Source organism: Channa argus, chromosome 10 (genome assembly GCF_033026475.1).
Source record: "Channa argus isolate prfri chromosome 10, Channa argus male v1.0, whole genome shotgun sequence".
Lineage (NCBI taxonomy): Eukaryota > Metazoa > Chordata > Actinopteri > Anabantiformes > Channidae > Channa > Channa argus.
The window spans coordinates 6,275,851-6,298,573 of record NC_090206.1 but is presented as its reverse complement, the minus strand read 5'-3'; the positions used below and the strand labels follow the sequence as shown (position 1 = coordinate 6,298,573).

Here is a 22,723-nt window from a genome sequence, read left to right as displayed (position 1 = left end):
TTCAACAGGGTGATATATACTTTGGGCTTTTCTGAGGAGATAGGGTAAAACTACACAAACCAGATGAGAAAGTAGCCCAGGCCACAGAGGACGTAAAGAAATGGGACACAGCTCTGCTGAGAATCTGCACACACACACTCTCCTATAGCACTGGTGTGCCATGACTGTGTGTATGTGCAGTGACTGCTTGTGGATCAGAGCTTTGTCCTATATGTGTAAAGATGTGGTAAGGAACGAGGGGAGAATGGAGGACAGGCTGTTAACCTGTTGGCCCACATATCAGTCGAAAAGTAAATTGCTTTTGCTAAGTTAATTCATAAACACCAAACACAGGTTAGTTAAACGCATATTTACATATACTTCAGATTGTTTTGTCACTAACAATTTAGCAGTCAAACTGTCCAGGTTGCACAACATCCATCCATCCATTATCTGTAAATGCTTATCCTATTTGGGTCGTGGTGGGGCTGGAGCCTATCCCAGCTGTCTTTACAGTTAAACTTGGAAAAAAGTAATGTTAACCTAAAATGGGATAAATAAAACACAAACCTACAGGAAAAGGGGGGAAATATGTTAATGCTGGGGATTGAGAAGAGGAGGAGTGGTTGCTAAGCAACATCAATAGGAAGGAGAGGTGACAAGTAAGCACGATTTCAAGGGAGACAAAAAACATACATGTGCAGTGAAGGTGATCCGGCTGCAGCAGAGGGTAGATGCAGACCGTGAGGTAAGAGTTGAAAATTTACTTTCATCTGAAATTATTGAAAAGTCTCTGCTTGAATCTTTTACATCAACCGGAATAAGAAGGAGATGTTTCATCACTGTGGTTAACGATAGAAATATCAATAGTATGTGAGGTATTAAGTTAAAAAATGATTGTGTAAACTACTGCTATGTTCATCTGGTTTAATAACTATTTTGGTTACAACATGTTTTGGGTTAGTGTTATTGGTATTTGTATGACATGTAGTGTAAAAGGGAAAGAGTGTTTTATCGTGTATTCAGCACGCTGTGCTAATTAGCCATGTGCATGTGGAGGGATTTATACAGAGTGTGCATGATGCTGTATTTCTTTTAAATTAAATGGGGATTAAAGGGCCCATAATGGTGGCGGCTCTGATATAATGTTACATTGTATTTTTCTTTTTACTTTCTCTTCTCTTTATAAACCTGTTTCGACTGTTTCTACCCTGCTCTGAACCTGCTCTGAACCTGTTACCAACCTGTCCTGAACCTGATTTGTTACTGAAGAAAGCTTCAATAAACAAGGCAAAACTGAGTGGTGCATTTCCTGTGGTCGGCTTAGGTTGGGCAGTTGTTGAAGCCGAAACCCCAGAAAAGTTGACACTGTCGTGGTTCGAGAGGGGGGGTACACCCTGGACAGGTCTCCAGTCTATCTCAGGGACACAGAGAGACATACACAAACACACAACCATTCGCACCTATGGGCAATTTTAGAGTCTCAAATTAGCCTAACACTCATGTTTTTAGACTGTGGGAGAAAACCAGAACACCCGGAGGAAACCCACACAAGCACAGGGAGAACATGTACAGTCCAATTAGAAAGGCCTCTGCAACGTTCTAGCTGTGAGGCGGCAGCGCTAACCACTCCTCCACCGTTGTGCACAACATGCTGCAGACATAGAGAGCTACAATGATAGTGCTAGTGAGCAAGAATTTTCTTTACACACCGGGTAGTGGATGAATGGGCCATGTTTATCCTCTGCACAATTAACCATTATAGGCATAAGAGACTCAGCTTGACATTTATACTAGTGGGGGGCGTATCGATCTAAATATCAATAATATCGATACCAATGTTGGTGTTGGTGTTGATGTTGATCGACACAAGTGCAATGAGATCAATCAGTATTTCAGTTTCGCTCCTGTATGCACTGCTGCAGTTTCATCAGCGGTTTCAGAGGCGACCTGGCCGTCTGTTTCCGTGTAAGTCATGCTGATTTCAAGTGTCGTTCCTGTCGCAGTGTGGGGCAGGAACACTTTGCTCTTCCTCCCCCCTCTTGCGACGTAGTACTGTGATACTGGTATCGGTGATACTAGCCGTCACTAGCCGTGATCATTGTATAACTTGAATATAGTGTATTTACATGGTTTTTGCAGTCAAAGCAAAGAGCTCCAAATTCTAGTCTTTCACACTGACATCACATTAGACATTTTTTCTAAATGCTACCAACCTTGAAAGCCATGAATTTGTGGTAGGGTTTGGGGGCCCAGGCGTACACCTCCACCGCATTTTTCAAAGCAATCACTAAGAACTTTATCTTCTCATAACGCACTGCAAACACAAGACAAATACAAATACAAGTCCATATGTGCATGCTTCTCTGCAGGACCTCTGTTCAAACAGTACTTGTGTTTTCTTTTTGTCCAGTTCTTACCAGTGCATACCTACCCACTTTATAATGTACACAGCCCTCCAGGTCACCCACTGAGGTCCAGCCCTGTCTTTTCTCCACCTCTGGTTCATTATGAAGGATTTTATTCCTTAACCAGGACAGGTAGTAAAGGCGAAGCTTGTTTTTTTTACCTACAGTGACAAAGGTAGAAAGAGAGAGAGGGGGGTGAAGGTGAATCCTGTGAAGATGAAACCTAAATGTGAATCATTTCTGCATTTTTCTGTATACTTGAATCTACATGTACTCTGAGTGCATGTACGGTACCTGATATAGTTATTAGCACATTGAGTCCTTCCAGCACGTCCATCTGCTGAAACCTTCGTCGGCTGATGAGGGAGTACACTTTTCCCTGGCCACTCCGGTCCAGCAGCCAGAGACCGTTCTCTGTGCCCACCAAAAGATTTACACCTGCAGTAACAAATATGTGCAAGTGTTACACCCACAACCAGCAGCAAATCACTGCATTTAGATGCACCTAGGTAGCCATGTTCCTCAGAGCAACCAGCTTTCTCAGGTAATCAGGGAACAAGAACATGCACTGGGTTAATAAAAACCCATTTGTACATTCAGCAGACAAATAATCGCATGTCTCCTCAATCTGTAATTATTTTACTTCTCACATTTTACCTACCAAAAGACTCCTACTTTCAGACTCCCCGCCTCCAGGCACATCAGAGAACATCTGATGTTTTCTGATGTCTCAGAGAACATCTGATGTTCTCTGATGTCTCAGAGAACAAATATGTTCACATTTTCTGAGGAAATCCAGTTTATGTAATCCCCCTACCCTGATTATTGAAACCAGTTTTCCTGATTACATGACAGTTAGTTAGTTAGCTTTCTCAGGGGACTGTAACCTGCTAACTTGAGTGCAAGTAAATGCACTGATTATGCATATGATGTAACTTACAAAAAGGTAAAGCATTTTGTTTTTTTAAGTAATATACAAGTACTATAAGATGACAAACCCCACAGTCCAGCACAGAGAACTTCAGCGTTGAATTTCTTCTTGTACTTGCGGATCTCTGGAGCGTCACTGTGCGGTCGGATGTTGGTCGGATTCACATTTACCACAGAGCCCTTTCTGTGATTCTCTCTCTTGAATGGCTCACTCTTACTGCTCGCTACACAAAACAAGCAAACAAAAAGTGACCAAAAGACGGTTTAGTTATGAATCTGTCTCAGGCAGGGATTGCAACTCCTCTTTCTTTAACTTCTCTCATGTGAACTCTTTTATACAAAACCATGTAGACCCATATCTCACTATAGATAAAGTTGAAACCATTTTAATAATTTACTGTTTATGAATTTATTGTATACAAGAAAAAGAAACATACTTTCAGACACAGTTAGGTGCAAATGTTTGCATCCTCTTATTTAACATGGCAAAAAGAGTAAAGAAAGATATTTTCATCAACCTAATATTTAATACACGTAAAGTAACTTAATCTGAAAATATTGCAAGCTTTTACGCATGCATAGCAGTATGCAAGTGTATTTGTGTGTACTGAATGTATGTGAGTGTAGATGTACTTACTAGGGCTCTGTGGTGGTGATGATATGGGGATTAATCTTGGATCAATAAAAGACAGGAAGGAGGAAGAGGAAGATGTGGAGATGGTTTTCCCAGTAGGACTGTTGACGGCCTGATCGGTACAACAATAGAGACAGTTATTTCACACAATTCTTCTACTGTTTAAGGTTTTGTTTCCAGAGACAGGAAATTTGTATTACTGGCCTTATATTTCAGTAAATGGAACTGTAATATTCTCCTTTAAATCTCGTTGTTTTTTGTATCTCTAAATATTTCTACTACAAAAGAATTTTGGTTCTAAATTTATATGTATGTAAGCAAAGTATGCAAAGTTATATTAAATAAAAGAAATGATATCATATCAGTACTGATATCTAAAGTTTGCCACCACCTCCCTCTGGTGGACGTAAGTAAATACTGCAACTACTCACATATTTCACTTTAAACTATAAACACAACCTCTACAGTGGCTTATGATTTTAAATGCTTATAAATGTGCATTAACAATTTTCTCTAATCAATTGTATCTTTTAAGCCTGCTATTATCAAATTATCCTGATAACATAGGCCCACATTCTTAAACATGCTGAGATTCAAAGAGGTTATTCACTGACAAATTGATTTGAAAGTAAACAATATGTGTGTGTGTGTGTTCCTGCAAATCTGTCTCTGTACTTTTGTCCATTTGGCTGTATAGTATTCATACAGTATCATACTCACGTGTAGTTCCTGTTTGGGGAATTGATGGCGTGTAGGTGACTGTGAATAGAGGAGTTCATGTGGTCTGTGCTGCTGGCCCAGTGCATTATGGGTGGGACTCGAGGAAGAGGTTTTCTGCAGAAGATCTGGTAGCAGATAGGTTTCGTCTAAACCCATATGAGCAATCTTAACAACACACACAAAGCAGAAGTAAGTGAGAAGCTGAAAGCTTGAGGAAGACAGGGTGAAAACGTGGAAACTTCACGAAAGTAAACCAATTAAGTTATAAACTAGAAGAAGTGTACATTTTTGTGTTTTACAGAATTTTCTGAAGAAGTAACGGCTAAAATTAAATGACCATAGAGTATGTTATTCAACACAAACAGCCCTCACTGTAGTGCAGTTTGCAAATATGTCAGATACCTGGTTAAGGTTGTGGTGAGGCTGCAGAACAATGCCATCTGGTATATCTCTGAAGTATTTCTGTTTTCCATTGGACAGACTGGACCTGCAAACACAGACAGGTCAAGATTTCACACCTGAGTCTGGCTATAGGTGCTGCAATTATTAGTTAGAAACTAGATCAGTACATTTTTAAGATCATGGCAATAAAAACAAGGTAGATTAACTAATTGGTATTGGCAGAAACCAAAGAGAATCAAGAGATGACGATCAAAAGAAAATAAACACTGTAATCTATTTACCCTCAAAATAACCAGACACAAATTTACTATAAAAACAGATCATCACAGGTTTTTGGAAATATAAATATAATCCTACTTGCATATTAGCTTGTCACCTTTATCTTTTAGGTTTAGATGGTTAAGTAAATCTCAAACACATTCACAGGATTTAAATTCTACCTACATACACCCTGTTTTAGAGTTGTGTTCTACTTCAGCAGGAACCATTTCACAGACCTTTCTTAGAAGATACAGATATGTTCTGAGTAAGAACACAGGCCCTTCACACTTATTCTTCAGTACACCGGTTGCTACATCTCATCTTCAGCTTGCGTCATTTTTTACAGAAATATTTCTGTGCGATAGAGCACAAGTGCTTAAACTGGGAACGTTTTTAACAGCAGAATAATCACAATGTGAGTATTATACTGATAATGAAGATCTTACCTGTTGCTATCTTCATCATCACTGCTGCCAACCTCATCACTGGAAGATGAATATTCTGTGACTTTGTTAGGCCGAATGAGAACAGACTGTACACCCTGTAGGATGGAGTTGAGGCACAGTATCAGTAAAGGTCAGATGAGTCAAGAAGAAAATTAAGTAGAAGCTACTCTAGTTTTGTCTATTGTGGTACAGATGAAGATGATTTCACAAAACTGGGTATGCACCTAAAGAAGAGAAACATACTAGAAACACTAAGGTAATTTTCCAGTGACTCGAAAGTAGTGGGGACATTTAGTGACACATGTGTGCACAAGTATTTTGTATTTTATTTGTGAGCTTGTGAGATCAATGTAGCTACTGTATTTCTGATCTTTATGTCTTGCCCGCACAATATCTTGGGATTTACATTTTTCAACATCAAGCTTTGAGGATCCTGCTCTCCTATGTCAGAGAATACAGGTATATATTACATGTGGACAATGTGTGGTGGAGCAGCAGGTCATGGCCACAGCTGTACAAATTTTCAAGAAGAAACTTACTTGTGTATGTCCCCTGGTTACTTTATCTTGTGTCTTCCTGTGCTGTTGTAGACGATGCTGTAGAAGAGGACTCTCCAGCTTGAAGTACCCTACCCCACACACACGCATACACACAAAGACACAAACACACTCTTATGTTATGTTATGCAAAAAGAAGGAAGCCATAAAGGAAGCAAAAAAATCTTCTTTGTCTTCTTAGACTCAAATAGGTTTAGGGAAAATACAGCATTCATTTTGAGAAATACTTGGAACTACTAGTCACACTATGTTCTGCTACTAGCTCTATTGTGACTGTCGCATAATAGTATTAATAATGAAGTATCATAATCAGTGGGTACATTCCAAACCGTGTTTTCAGTAAAGTTGTGATGCTGTCTAAAATGTAAATAAAGGCAATGATTCGCAAACCATTTGAAATTTTCATTGGAAAAGAGTGGAGACGTTGTGTAATACTAAAAAAGAAACAAAAAACACACATAAAACTGGTGGAGCATCTCACAACTGGAAGTTCATGACCTGTGCATGTGGAGGCACCATTAATGTTGAAAGATATATACGGGTCTTAGAGACCAACTGGTCTCCAATTGGTTTCCAACACAGTGTGTTGTTAGAAGAAGCGCTGATGCAGCGTAATAGTAAACATTCACTTTTGAATGTACTTTTTTTTGCCTACTGTATATACACACACAAGATCCCAGCTTTTCTGGAAATAGGCTTGTACCATATTTACATGTACATGTATGCCAAAAATATCCAACCCAACACACTGTAATTGTTCAGTAGTGCAAGCTGATACAAGTATTTTTTTCAACTGCAATAAAGCTTTATGAATCTGATGTGTGGGTAAAGAAAACTGGCTGAGGTTGGTTGGTTCAAAAGTTGCTTCCTCTCAAATACAAATAGAAGGCAACTTTTAAAACACTTTCTTCCCTATCTCAGTTTCTCATCTCTCTATCCAAGTAGCTACAAGAGCAACTTCATAAGTGCCACACACTGTGTGTGCTCTTGCTGTTTTAGAGTAATTGTGTATATTGAAAGTGAAAGTTGTGGCGGGTTTGATGAGCTTAAATCACAAAAGTTACAGGGCTGTGTGAGCTGAGAAACAAAGACTTAATGGACCAGGCCAATACACAATTTCACACTTGTGCATACACAGCATTTTTCACATCTATGCCACAAAATGTCCGAGATACTTCAAATGGTACTTTAGCACTCAACAACAGTGGTCTTACTGGTTAAAAACCAAACAAAGCCATTGGCACAGTAGTCATCACTAGGATGAAAAATTAGGCTCTAAGGTCAAGACAATGCATTGTCCTTTTATTTCATTGTTTTCATAAAAGGAACTCGAACAAAGAAATAGGTCTCTATTCCTGACATCAAGCTCATAAAAACAAACTGCAACTTATGTCCTCTGGGACAGCACCAAAGACTGACAGCAATGAGACAATCTGCATTTTGGTGGTTTGATTCCATATACAACAGGCAACAGCATGGGACAAAGCCTAGTAAGTTGATGAGTTAAGGGTGCACAGACCTTGGTGGCTGCTCGTAGACGAGGCTCCGTGAGATCGGCCACTTTCATCTGCTACAGACAAGGGACTGCCACTAGAGGGAGAGAAAGGCACATCAAAAAAAAAAAAAACTAAACAACAACAACAATTACAGTTCGGAGGACATTTGGGAGAATCATAACACACCTATAAAATTTGATACTGGGTATATCCTTCCCACCGGCCGTGAAATGACCCAATTTCTGAGCCATTTAAGCTAAACTAATGGTATCTTATCCACCCATGACTGATTGTTTGCTTACTGTATCTTACATAATGTATGTTACTATGCTATTTATGCATAACATTCACACACTAATTCAGATTATTATTACTACTTATAGCCTTATATTGATGTGCTTACCCTGTTTTCTATGCGTAGATAAGTTGCAATTTAGGCAACTCCCAAAGTCAAGCAGTTTGGGAGTACTCACTATTTTAACACTACCTTGTGGGCAAATATTTAAAAGCACCTTAGTATTTATTACGAGGGGTGTTTGGGACCACCTGATGAACGAGTCCAATAATCACTTTTCTTTTGATGCTATGTGCTCCACTACAATACAACTACTGTTAAATGCATCTCTTTTCTGTTTGGTGCTGAAAAAGTAGTGTGTTAATCAAAGATTTTTTTAGCTGGTAAAAGCTGCCAGCAGCTCTTGTAAATGCTGATGAGAATCGCGAGACTGAATCAAAGTAGTAAAATTGGGACCTATAAAAACCAAAGGTAAAAAAAAAAAAAAAAAGCTGTGAGGAACCAGAGTCGTGTGCTAATTCCCAGGTGTCTAAAAGAAATAAAAATAAATACTGTAGGAAAATACAAATGTTTTTAATTTAAATTTGTGTGTGTGTGTGCACGTGGACGTGTGCTTGCACGTGTGTGTGTGGAGTCGTGCTGTACCTAGAAGCAGCCCTCTTGTGACCCAGCAACAGCTCTCTACAGTAAATCTTGGAGGTAGTGCGTTCTGGGACCTGGAATTTACACAAGACAGAGAAGGAAAAAAAATCAATTTATTTTAATAGACTTGACAGAAATACCTGGTTACTGAATCCTGGTGGTCCTGATTTCTTGTTTCCTTTTCATAAGCCTGAGGGGACTCTTTAGAAAGACTTAATGTCTAGCCAAGCAGGGTTTCAGCTAATTATGGAAAGGTTTCTGCAGTTATGAAACCTTTACTTTGCTAAAGTGTCTAAAAGGCTGTACAGGAAACTGCAATACAAAGACTTAAATAATTTTATTAGTGAGAAATCAATAAGACCATTTGGATTTTCTAGTTTTTAAACATTAAAAGTTCCAGTGGTCGTCTAAACTACTCAGAGCCATGTTTAAGTCTTACTTAAGGTGTTGAAATATCTCCCTTTAACTGACATTGCATTGATGATGACAAGGGCAGAATTGTGAAACAATAGTTTATTTAATTGCAACATTTCATAAACTAACGAAACGTTTGGCCCCAGCAGCCAGCTGAAAACCTTTTCACCTCTCATCTCTTGCATTACATGACAGAAAGGAAGACACACCCAGCAAAGAAGGAAGACAGCTGTAGGAATGCCTGTCATCCATATGACCAGTTGCCTACATCCTGCTTCTGAAATAACCCACACACACACACACCAACACGTGCATGCACACAGGCACAACAAGACACACAAGGCATCTGTCTGGTGTCTCGTGTTTCCTGTCTACTGTCCTGGCACACGTTAAGCTTAAAATGACATTTTGGAGCATTAGAAACATTGTCATAGATTAAAGATTAAAATCCTAAAATGCTTACAACACGACAGCACATTAGTGTTACATTCTATTGTGCTGTAAACCTCCTAAACATTTACAGTTTTAAAGGCACCAGTCAGTCGTGAGTTATTAACTGGTCTATTGACTCCATATGGCCTGTTAGTTCAACAATGCTGCATAGCTCTAAGAGTGCCCACACTGTAGTTGTTATTAGTTATTATATGAACTTTGTTTTTAGTGAGAGACACTACAACAAACCTGGACACAACCGCTTCCTCTCTAGCTACACAAGGAAACACAAACACACACACACAGAGGCCAAAAGAAAAACACACTTCCACGTTGTGCCAACCTCGTTCTGGGTGCACCACTTCCTTAGCTTGTTAAGACCACAATAGAGGATGCTTAACGCACATAAACACATTTAGTTAGTCTCATGTGATGGTGGCAACATCATGCCTCTGGCATGACAATACCAACAAGTTCCTCTTTTAACCACAGCTTGGAAAACAATTGTGTTGCATTAATGTCAGTCATTAAACCTGCCTGTTGTTAACCTTTTGTGTTAATTAGCAGCTAAAAGGACACTTGTTACTCACTTTAGGTGGTGCCTCAACAGAGTCCCAGAAGACATCGTCAGTTGGGGACAACAGGGAAATGGGGGAAACAGCCATGTCTGACAAAGAGCTGCTGTGTGGAGCATCTCGACTTGACTGCAGATTGGCATTCTGGGAAAACACATGGTTGACCTGTGTTATTTGTGTTATGTTGCATTTGTACATTCAGAGCTTTTGTAACATCACAAAAATAACTACTGTAAAAGGTCAAAATCAAAGCGTGTCAATAAATGAATAACAATAAAACTATAACAGAAAAAAGATGAGAGCTGGATAAAAACATTCAGAGCAGTATGCACATGTGATGTCATATAAATTTGTATACCTGATTGAGGTGAGCTCTCTGCATGGCTGGTGTACAAGGACTAGAGCTGCTCCCAGACCCCAGCCTTTGGTGCACCTGGTTGGGAAGACCAGCAGCAAAAAGCAGCCTGGCTAGGTTTGATTCCTGGAAGTCCATCTGAAACATAAACCCCAAGTAAGGCCAAATGATTTCTATCTGTGTGTGTGTGTGTGTGTGTGTGTGTGTGTGTCACTTGGTCCGTCATTTAGTTATCCATCCATCCATTATCTGTAATTGCTTGTCCTGCTTAGGGATGAGGGTCTTTGGACTTTGGGAGGAAACCGAAGTACCCAGCTGAAACCCTCACAAGCACAGGGAGTAAAACATGCAAACTCCGCACAGAAAGGCAGCGGTGGGTTGTGATGTCTTCAATAGCTTTGTCAGACTGATGCACATAAGTGAACTTTATATACAAAATAATGTATAAGAAATGTATTAGAAAGACACATAAATGACAAAGAATCTCCTCTGAAGATGACAGGAATCAAGCACTGCATTCCGCATTCAAACTAAACCCAATCACTCCTAAAGTGTGAATGCGGTGAGTGAGGGCGAGAATAATTTCCAAAGCCAATTCGTGTGTTTAAGTCTTTAAAGACTTAAATTAGCTATATATATATATATATATATATATATATATATATATATAGACCTCAACAACACATTTTCATAACTGAAACTGATGATATACATGTAAAGTACTCAAGCTATTTCATAGATGTCTAAGAATAAATTATCTACTCCTACCATCAAATACTGGACATTTATTTCTCCTGCATGGTTGTGTAACATTTGAAATAATATACTGGTACCATGATCCGTAGTCTATATCATGGCAAGGTGTGCAGGATACTGGGGTAGACTTATGTAATATAGCCATATAACACATAATCAAATAAACTATCTACTATATACGATGCTCCTAAATCCCACTTTTTATTAAGAATTGAGTGACTTGCAAGTCAAACTTTCGGAGCATCTTAAGACCATTTCTAAGGAGTTATTTTGCAGACAAATATAGACCCAGATGCATTAGCCACACTAAAGAGAATAATACATCAGCTCAGTGTTTTTCTTAGAATTTCCCAGTTCATATCATAAAAAAGTCGTCTGCAATTTTACATACATTGATCCTAATGATCTTTTGAACAATAAAATGTAAATGGAAGTTATACTAGTGACTAAATATGGGAAATAACCTAATGAAACCATCGTCATCTGAGGTAAAACACAAGTTTTAATTATTAAAGTCCAGTTTTAAATACCTTAATCTGGAAATTACACTTTTGGTCCGTTTCCTGTTTATGTGGTTTAGCTACTATGTAAAAAATAGAAGGTGTAAACTTTGGCTTGTTGCCCCACACAAACAAACAACATACATCATCATGTATTTACATGAACAAAATACTTTGTTTGTTTGTAAAGCTTGTGGCCCACCACATGTATAAATGTCATTGCTGGCAGGGACCCTTGTAACCTTTGGGTAAAACAAGTCTGTGAACCGGGATATGGATGACATGAAGCAAGTAAGAAAAGGATAATGGGGAGGAGGGAGTGAGAAAAGGATCTTAAGACATTCAAATTGACTGACACGAAACAAAACTGAAAAGATAAATAACAGAGCAAGTGAGGGCGGTACAAAAGGGACAGATAGAGTGAAAGGTGTGATATACAGATGAGATAAAAGGAGCTAGACGGCTGAGGAAGTCAGGGTTTTACCGCTGAATGCTGGCTGTTTGCACGGCGGCTGGGTGAGGGAGCAGCAATAGCAGCGGCGGCAGCAGCAGTAGCAGCTGTCTTCCCACTATTAGCTGTTAACTTCTGGACAACCGCCACAGGCTTTTCTCTCTGCCTCTGTCTCTCTTTCTCCCTCGCTCTCTCCCTGTGTCTGTGGTCGTGCTGTAGTGACAGGAGCTGGGTTTGGTCCTTGGGCAGAGTGCGGTGAGATCTCCTGCCCGCTGAGGGCTGTGGATGTTGGGCCAGAGGCTGGGGCTTGGCTTGTGGCTGCAGCTGAGCCTGGGAGTGCTTGGCCTTATGCTGAAGCAGCTGGTTTGGAACCACAACTCTCTATGTAGCAAAAGCACACAGAAACTGACAGCCTAGAAGTGTCTATAACACTAATTAATACAGACATATACTATGTGTTTTTTAACTTAGAATTTTAGCCCTGTTCAGAATTGTCCATGCATCTGTACTATCAGATCATATTGGCACACAGGACTTCTAAATATCATAAGGTGCACTGAATATATACTTTTAATCAAATTAGCTAGATTCCTGTGAATAAACTCACAGCATAGTGCACCATTATAAAAGATTTCAATCCTTTTTGTCAAGATTACCTGCATCTTAATGAGAAATGAAATACATTTCAGAGGTTTTTTGTTGAATGAGAATATTCTCAAATAACATGCTTAGCATATATGGATTATCATTTTATTAGATTAGAATTGCCAAATATTGGCTAGTTACATTTTTACATTAGAGGGTTAGTCTTTCGTGAGTCTTAGAAATATGTTGTTATGAGATTTCAACTTCTAGTAAGTTATGCAGAATATTTTAAAATAAGTAAAACTGATAATTTTATGCTTTATGAAAGCAAGATAAGTCTTTTTTTGGACAGGTCTTGGACACAAATGTATAAAGCAAATTCATATTGTGCACATGCAAGCACTGAACAATGAGGACACCCACATGCTACATAGAAATTGACAAGACAATCTGCAGCTGTTGTGTAAACATTTTAAAGCACATACTGGTTTATTAAGCTGCTGTGGCACATATTCAGAAAGACACGAGAAAAAAGCTGATTTGATTTCCTGCTTTTGTGTAAAATATACAGTAGGCCGAAATATAAAAATAATTTATGATAGGAATTAGTTAGAGAAGCAGCTGGTTCTCTGGGCTGAGAATCTGATTTACAAGCACAATGTTCACCAGAGCAATTGCAATAAAAGAACAAATAAATAACCTACTGTTATCTAACATCCTAACTCTGAGTTTGTTCGGGTTACAGCTGGCTGGAAAATACTTTTCTCATAGAACAACTAAGACATTTTATATGCTGGAGGACAAACTTAAAAAAGTGCAAACTTTCACACTCGTTTACAAACCCAATTTGCAGAAAAGTTTGGATACTGTTTAAATTGTAGAAATAAGAGTATAAATGATTTACAAATCATTTTCAAACCTATCGATGATTGTAAATAGTAAAAAGAAAAAAAGAAAATGTTGAAACAGAGAAATATAATTGCTGACAGGGTCGACAAAAGACTATAAAAGATGTGAAATACTAAAAATCAACAAAAATGCTTTCAGGAAAATCTCACAACTAATGAGGCTGGCAACAAGTCAGTATCAGGATCGAAGATAAAGTCTTTCAGAAGCAAGTAAGGGCTGAGTTTCATCCCTGTAAAAAAGACCCTTAAGAATAATATTTCTCAGTGTAAATTTTGGCTTTGAAAAATGTAAACACTTGGTCTCCTAAGTTCCCGAATGCTAACGGGGTGTTGTTGAAGAGGCAATAGAACAAAGTGGAAATGGTGGCGCTTTCCCAGCCTTTTTTGGCATCAATTTAAAAAATTTATTTCTCAGTTTCACCATTTGAGGGACGTTTAAAACTATTCTAAATAGAATCAAATAAATATCTTTCTTTTTGCATTTTACACAACATCCCAACTTATCTAGAAATTGGGTTTAATGTGCAATTGCTATAATAATTCAGTGCATTTGAATACCTGACTACTATACAGTAGCGATGCAGCACAAATAACAATAAAGTTCTACTGTGTGCAATCTACATTGATGAGAATATGCTGCAGTGTAGAAGAACAGCAAAAGAACAAAAACTTGTAAAGATTGTGATGACTGTGGGCTTACATTACATACAGTGGTCTCAGGGAGTGTTCACTCCTTTACTGTCTAAACAGTGAATGCATGTATTAATTATATTTTAGGTTTAGAATTTTAATACATTTACAAGAAAAGCAAGACCTGTTTTAATTTTATTATTATAGGATTTAGAATGTAGATTTCTCCATTTAAAATTAAACCTGTAACACAATAAATAGTACAAAAAGTAAAGGTCTGAATACTTTCTAAAGATACTACACAAAAGATTCTACACACAGAAACACACAAACTAAGACATCACTCTGCTGAATCATTAAAGATTCCTTCAGGGTTGCGACAACACATCATGTAGAGTAGCTGCTGACAAGGCCAAATAACACATGGGGCCCTATTTTCCTAAAACAAGGCCTAAACGAAATGGGCACAGCCAGGCACAACCAGTTGCTATGTGTATTACTATATAAATGTACATCTCTCTTCTCCTCTGTATATGTGAAACAGCCATTTATGTCTTTAAAGTACGACAAACTAATAATTGCAAACTACCAGTGCTTATTTATAGATAAAATATGCAATATACACTATATTGCCAAAAGTATTCGCTCACCTGCCTTTAGACCCATATGAACTTTAGTGACATTACAAATTATGTTGTTTCTGTCGCTGAATGCAGCTTTATCACAGTGTTTTAATTATTTTTAAAGTTTTATTACCTCATATTGGACATCCTGACAGTAACCAGCACTCTGGACATTTAGAAATATTCCCTTTAACTACAACACCAAGTACTTTCAAACAAGACAAACAAGAAAACCGAGAACAAATTTCGCTTCTTTTTTCGCATATTGTAGTACAATATTGTGACTATGAATTCAATTTATTATAGGCTATTAAATACTAATCTTCTTAAAGTGATAGTGGCATTACTCCAGCAGATTTCATCTTAAACATTGTGAATCTCCAATTAAAAGGTCGCCTGTCTCAAGATTAGAAAAACTTTTAATTACACTGAACTTGCCGCTCCTGATGTTCACCTGAAACACGAACCTGGCTGCCAAATGACAAATGGATGAAATTAGATTAGGAGAGGGAACAACCGGAGATTTACTGCTGTGTTTTTAAGCATAACATGATCAAAGTCAAAATTCTCAACACAGTCTCCAAACATACGTGCATATTGTCCCAGCAATGTTAGGAAATTAGCCCTTTGAAATTTACCATCCGCATCACTACTAAATAATGGTGAATTATACAGTATATGAACGTCTACCTGCTCTACTTTGTAATTGACAGTGTGATAAGAGTAGATAAACTTCTCACACACAAAAAAAGATCTGAGTTACCAGTTTAAATGATGCCCCAGTGAAGACAAACACCTCTACAAACAGCTAGCTTTGTTTTTAGACTGTAACACCCAAGATGTTGCTCATGTTTTTAAATGTACAGCTCTACAGGCTAACAAGAAAAATTAACAACAGCTGTCATTATACCACTAAAACATTACAACATCAGGGCAGCGAGACCACAGAGAAGAACAGAAAGACGAGGGACTTTGGGAGGCTATTAGGAGAAACGGAGAATGTGTTTCAGAAATTGAGAAGTGCCAGCAGAACTGAAAACAGACATGTTTGGTGAATTTGTATGTTTGAAACTCCTACTGAGAGTAGATGATAACATTTTGGAAGGAAAAACTGAGAGACAAGTTTAAAAGAGACATCCGGGAAATGAAAGAGGTTTCCCCACTGTGAACACTGGGGGGAGAGATGGGCAGAGATAACAACTGAGGAAAGGAGAGAGGAGGCATGCTGGGATCAGCAGTGACAGAAGGAGAGAGAGAGTGAGAAAAGTGGAGAGGCAAAGCTTTGGACCAAAGTGGCGGCAGGCTGTGATAAGGGTTTTGCCTAAAAGCTTGTCAAGATCTGAAGCTGCGGGTACTGTGCAGTGTATCTCACTGTTGCCTCTCTGGATCTCTACAGGAGCCCCATGAAAATAATGATTAAAAGCTGATCTTTCATTGTTTCTTTCACAGGACTCTTCAACATATTGATGTTTTACTATGGACGTTCACATTACTCAAACACATTACACACTTCTTGTAAAAGCTGCAAACTTAATTTCTGTCACTCTCACTTTCTAAGACTCACTGATCTCTGAGAATCACATCAATTGCTCTCACTCTGTAAAGTCTTTTCTTTATAATAAAGGTCGGTGACAAAGCGTCACCCATCAACTACTGTCTGTCTAAAACATAGCAAACTCTCAAATCAGGAATGATTGGACATATGATTTGCTTAAAAAAATCTGCAACTATATGTAATATAGATTTAGTTACTAGCATTATATCTTTGTCTACATAAACACACGGTACCATAGATCCAACAGGCAGAACATATCGCAGGAAATTAGGCCGAGAAAGAAAACAAAAAGGTGTTAGAAATCTGCTGTAGTACACCTGATACTTTAACACTTCACACACACAAATGATGCTGATGATTCATGTGTCGTCACGGACTGAAGCTATCAGCAGTATTTAGAATTAGCCCACGTTCAGAATATTTCAAATAAAATTGCACTTCTGTCAGTCATTTGGAAAAACTGAAGAATTAATGACAAGTTAGTGAACAGATAAAGAATAATAGTTTGTTACCTGCTCTGCTGTGGAGTCCAGAGGCCTGACTAACACATCGGTACTTCGCTTTCTGCCCGCTTGGTCCTGCTCAGACACACCCACACACACACATTCACACACACACACACACACACACACACACACACATACACACACACACACGGTTGAACACACTTTATCACCAAGCTGAATAAATAGTGCTGCTAGTTATTCTGTGACTTTGATATTTTTTTTAACCCCAAAAATCTGACCCTAATTCCAATTTTTAAATCCTCTATTTTGAGATCATTGTACCATTGTGGGGCCTTACAAGAATAGAAAATACATACTTCCACACACAGAGGCTTGCTTTAATTAGGGTACACTGAGGTCTTGAGCGGATTTCTGAGAGGTGGGAACTAAAATATTCAGAGTGTGCAAGATGGCATGGAGCTTTTAGCTAATGCCCTCAACTCTAAATATTTCATTATGACCTCTTTTTGAATTTCTCCTGGAAAAGCCATGTGTCCAAGTAGTGCAATTAGAAGACTTTTACATTTACATTGTTTAATTGAATCTAATCTATTGAAATATTTGCAGTGGTTGCACCACTGCCTTCGTTTTGTGTTTATTCGGGTTTGATCTGAAGGGTCACATTCAGCAGCGCTTGAGCTGAAACAGCAGCTTAATTCCACAACAAAGCTTCTGTGATGAAGTTTGCACATTTATTAAAAACCCGAGTTCCTTTTAAACGATAATCCAAGGTGAGCACACACAGACTCCATCTGGTACTAACAAAATGACTATACCTGAGACAAATGTTACAGGATGAATACACACAAACAAATATATCTCTGTGGTTCTACAAACCACAAATTGCAACCATGTCTGCTAGCATGGAAGCAAGAAGCAAACACTAACAATAAAAGATGTCTAAAAACCTTTGCAACAGGAAGAAAGAGGGTTTGTAGGAAATGTAACCTGACAGCAATCTGGCTTTAATACAGATTCTTACAGCATCTGTTGTGATCTGATATGTACTATAAAGGTATGAATAAAAAGAAAATCATTCATGTAAATGCTCAAAGCAAAAATACTTTAAAAAAGATGGCTGCAAATACACTAGAAAGTCAGTGATTCCTTTGGAAGCTCTATTTACATAAAGGCCAGGAGGCCTGGCGAGCCTGCTACAGATGAAAGAAACCAGCTTGCCCTTATGGATTACATAACACTTGAATCTCTATTTTAGAACAATGACATTAAAGTATTTCTAGTGAAAATGGCTGCAGTCATTTTTTTTGCTTGTAACTCTATTTATCTGGAGAATTAAACAGCTGAGCATGCATGTCTTTCAAAGCCTTGTCTAAATTGAAGCAGTTACACAAACATTCACCTGGGAGCTGCACACTACAAAACGAGTATGTTGCTCTTTCCTGATCCACTGGTGCAGCTGGGGGTGGAAAGCATGCCAGAGAAAAAGACGACAGTAAGTCTGTCAGAGCTACACTTGAACAAACTGCAAAAAAACATTCATGTCCCACACTCAGGACATGGAATTTGTTAGAATTTAACTTGCAGTGCCATCCATCAAGTCAGAATAAGTCAGTGGATCACTATATTCATTACGATACATCTTCTGTAGATCTTAACTTTCTGCACTAAATGTCAGACAAACACATCTGACAGTATTTCATTGAAAACGACAGATCAACAGTCACACTGTTAGTTTCACACTGTTAGTGTAACTAAACGAAGCTATGGAGCTCAGTTCCTTCCTACCTCAGTATTTATTTTACATTACAGAAGTGGTAGACTGGCAACACAACTGCACTAGGTAACAAGTTGCATTATCGATCACATCTACTTTCTACACCTACTTCTCTTATTCATAGTTCCAGGGAACTGGAGGTTCTGCCAGCATTCAGTTGGGCAGAGCAGATGGCACATAAGTTGTTGTTAGCCTTAAAAAAAGTGACACTGCTTGGTTTTCAAATGATCAAAACTGGTAAATTGAGTGATAACAACTGGTATAGTCGTGCAACAGTAGTACTGACTATTTGCTTAGCCCTGTGCATTAAGGGGAGATTCACACAATAGAAGTGTTAATTTTTCTAATCTTTAAGCCACAAACACACCACTGATTGGTGTGATGTGACACTATGCTAAACCAAACAATGTGTGATTGGAAGCACTGCAGCCAGACAAGTTCTTTATCTTACAAAACACAAGACATCATACACTCACTGAACCTGCTATATAATTGAATGTAGATCCATCAAAACTTAAAGAAGCATCGGATTGCTGACTTGAATGATTTTTGAGGGGATCTGTATAATCACAATCTAATATGTACAGATAGTTCTTGGCAACCCATGCATGCACACACACACTATGTATGTAATGTCTGTATAAGTAATGTAACTAGACAGACATTAAATCAGTGAAATACAGGATCTCCTACATAAAGATCACTAACTTGATCTGGGGTTGTAATGTACAACTATTAAAACTCCCTGATGTTGTGAGATAGATTCATTAAGCATGTGTTAAAATCAATAACTTAACAAATGAATCTGTAAAAAACAACTAAATTTAGAGTAGTTTCACCAGCATCAAACAGATTATTGTAAGTTACAGTAGTAGCTAGCTGGTGATGTGGTGGGTAAGGGGGCATACATTTCCATCAGGCACTTTGAGGAACCAAATCAGAGCTAAAAGAAGAGTATCTTGGGTTCATCACATGGTCAGAAAGGTGATACAAATTGAATGATAATGTTGCTGCGTGTAAATAAGCAAACTTGTTGCCCTGCAAAAACAAATCTACAAATTGTTAATAAGTCATGCTTGCCATAGACAATCAGTATTTTTGGAAATGAAAATATGTACAATATATTTGCATGCTAACCTGCTAACATTTGTTGAAATATTTTTATGAACTGAATTGGAGATTCTGTCTCACTGATGGTATTAGAACAAAATCTGTCCAAAGTGTTCAATGTGCTTAGTCACAGATGTTTTTGTGATTTCCAATCCTAATAAACGTTTCTTTTTTTGAGTAGAAAAATCCCTGCATGACTGATACATAGTCAGTGTTTTATCATCACCTGTCTCCAGTCAGTCCCGTTTCTCTCGTCCAGCAGAAATGTGTTCTCGTGAAGATCAGACTCTTCCCCGAGAAAAACCTCCTGAAGGTCGGCCCATTGCATGGGGCATTCTGACATCTGTCGTCTCTGCTGCTTGAAACAAAAAACAAAACAAAGTAGCATTTTACTTTACCATGAAGGTGTCAGACTATATGTATCACATACATATAAATATAGTACATATAGCATATAGTGTACAGAACTAATTTTCTCCTAACCACCTACGTTACACACAGACCTAAATGTGTAAAAGCAATACTACTCACATCCTCTAACTTTTGCCGTTGCTCATGTTGTTGTTGGATCCTTTTCTGTCTGTCAGCCACTAACTGCTGCTTGTATCGTTCCTGCTCCACCAGCTGTTGCCTTTGCTGCTGTAATGCCTGGACATTGAGTGTATGACCATAGTAAAAATAAAGTTAGTAGGTATTTCACACACTTAAAGGTTAAGGGTTAATGTACTGAGTATACTTAACTCTACTAGAAAGACTACTAGAAACACTTAAACAGAGTTTTGTTCGCCGTTGATCCATGGACCAACTTGAAACATCAAAAACTCTGAAAGCTAATTGCTAAGGTTGAAATAGGATTAGAGTTCAGAAAGGACATTTTAGTAGATAATCTAATGTGATTACTTTTCTGAAACGTCTGATATGTCAACCTTTGGTATGTGTCAGTAACGTTACTACTACAATTACATCTTCTACTACAACAAATATCTTCTGCCCTAATTAATCAGCCTATTATTTTGACTAATCCATCACTGAAGAAAAGATAAGATAAAAAACAATAACTTAAGGGAATTGAAGACATCACCAGGGACTGTGAGAAATAGATTTTTTTTGTTATAGCAAAGAAAACAGCAAACAGTCAAATTGCATTTGCATTTTCACCAAATGTAAGAAAGAAAAGACTGATCATTGGTTTTCATCAACCAATTGCGATTGATATGCAAAAGGTTGCATTTGAATTCCAAACCTACCTGTTGTCTTTGTTGACCACCAGCTCCTCCATAGTCTCCTTCATGATCTTCTGTCTGTAAACGAAGAAACTCTCGCCTGAGAGTCCACTCACCAGGAACATTCACTATAGAACTGAGACAGAAAGAGATGGTGTAAGCAGTAATAACATACAGAAAGTAGGGTACAAATAAGCATTTAAAGCTCATCCTGATAGAAAATCCTCAGAGTTCACAATGCCATCTGCTATTGAAGCCCAGGGACAGGAGTAGAGATGCTAGTGCATCTGTCCATTAGCATGCCCACATGCCCTGTAGTGATGCATTTGTAATGTTAGTATTAAACAGTTAGTATTACACGCTTAACTATAGGAAAGGTTAATTGAGATTTGTTTATAGGGTTGTGAGTCTAGTTAGAGTGACAATGATAATACATTACTCCATCATCATTGCTTGCATTTACTGTACTTAGATGCATAAATACAGTCAGCTTGGTTCATTACAGGTAAATATTAAATCTATCTCATGTTTTTTATTAAATCAATGCTTCTTTTTGTATATTAAAATCTGCAGTGTTTTTCCCTCCTTTTTTTTTTATACTTTTCATTTTATCCTCTGACTAATTCTTTCCATTGACAGTTACATTACAGCTTATGTTTGCATGGTGTGATGAAGCTTTTACCTGGGTTCTCCTTCCTCCTCTGTCACTTCATCTCCTTCGTCATCACTGCCACTGTATTCATACTCTGGACCCTCTTACAGAGCGAGCGAGAGTAAGAAAGAAAAAGAAAGTATTTAGATTGTGGATTAATCTTGCAATTAAATTCTAGGTAAAACCCTAGCAGCTATATCTGTATATTGATCTAGATATGTGAATATGTAACAGTAGACATCAATCAGCATTTTCAGCAACATGTCCCACTGCACTCAAGTATCCATCTGTTTGTATGTGAAGCTATTGTGTTATAAATTGTAAAATAATGCATTCACTGTGAGGAATAAGGTTCTCTGTTGAGTGCTAGTGTGGGGATAGTTCTCTGGCAAACAGCACTGAGCCACAGTTTAGTTACAAACCCCTCCGTGTCTGCCATGTTGATTCTTCATCATCTGCTGCCAGTAGCAATTTTATTATTACCAAAGCCACACAAAAGTGTAGAGTGGCCCAAACTTTGGCAAAAAGAAAGTAAATGAGAGTACTGTTTAATTGAATACATAAGAGACAGAGTTGTTGCCTGTAACATGGCATCAGAACAGCAATGCTGAATCATCTCAATCCTGACCCAGTTCACACACTAGGACTTCAATTTAAAATGAAAATGTAAAAGATGTATTTTAAGGCTGTTATACGCAACGCTTTGATTTGCGGTGCGGGTATGCGAAGTACTGTCTACAGATTGGGAAGATGATCCAGCCAACTTAGCAACAACGTTTAGCCATCGTACGGTGTGATGGTCATATGGGCAAGCTTGAACATTTACTGTACTTGGCACGACAAATGTTGTCATTAACACTTTGTAAGATAACACAACACAGGCGTGTTATTCAAATCAGAAACGAGGTTGGAGACTGATCAATTCTACTTATGAAATGAGATA

General features: G+C 38.1%; 1 protein-coding gene across 9 annotated transcripts in view; it reads right to left on the bottom strand.

Moving 5' to 3' along the window:
- The window catches only part of si:zfos-2326c3.2 (mitogen-activated protein kinase kinase kinase kinase 4), a 58,956-nt gene that overhangs the window by 14,846 nt on the left and 21,387 nt on the right, over window positions 1-22,723 (bottom strand). Inside the window, exons 11-30 of one of the 9 annotated variants that reach the window (XR_010915438.1) lie at window positions 21,811-21,883; window positions 21,153-21,264; window positions 20,437-20,553; window positions 20,132-20,263; window positions 18,421-18,477; window positions 17,067-17,132; window positions 12,287-12,634; window positions 10,550-10,684; window positions 10,207-10,335; window positions 8,774-8,844; window positions 7,857-7,927; window positions 6,320-6,408; window positions 5,781-5,875; window positions 5,074-5,158; window positions 4,672-4,836; window positions 3,955-4,063; window positions 3,386-3,541; window positions 2,682-2,825; window positions 2,400-2,548; window positions 2,196-2,296 (exon numbers count right to left, since the gene is read on the bottom strand). Coding sequence is in view for 8 of the 9 variants with exons in the window: in XM_067519356.1 (XP_067375457.1) it covers window positions 2,196-2,296; window positions 2,414-2,548; window positions 2,682-2,825; window positions 3,386-3,541; window positions 3,955-4,063; window positions 4,672-4,836; window positions 5,074-5,158; window positions 5,781-5,875; window positions 6,320-6,408; window positions 7,857-7,927; window positions 8,774-8,844; window positions 10,207-10,335; window positions 10,550-10,684; window positions 12,287-12,634; window positions 17,067-17,132; window positions 18,421-18,477; window positions 20,132-20,263; window positions 20,437-20,553; window positions 21,153-21,264; window positions 21,811-21,883 (2,390 nt within the window). In the remaining variant the exon portion in view is untranslated. The other 8 variants (XM_067519356.1, XM_067519357.1, XM_067519358.1 and 5 more) reach the window with 8 other exon arrangements.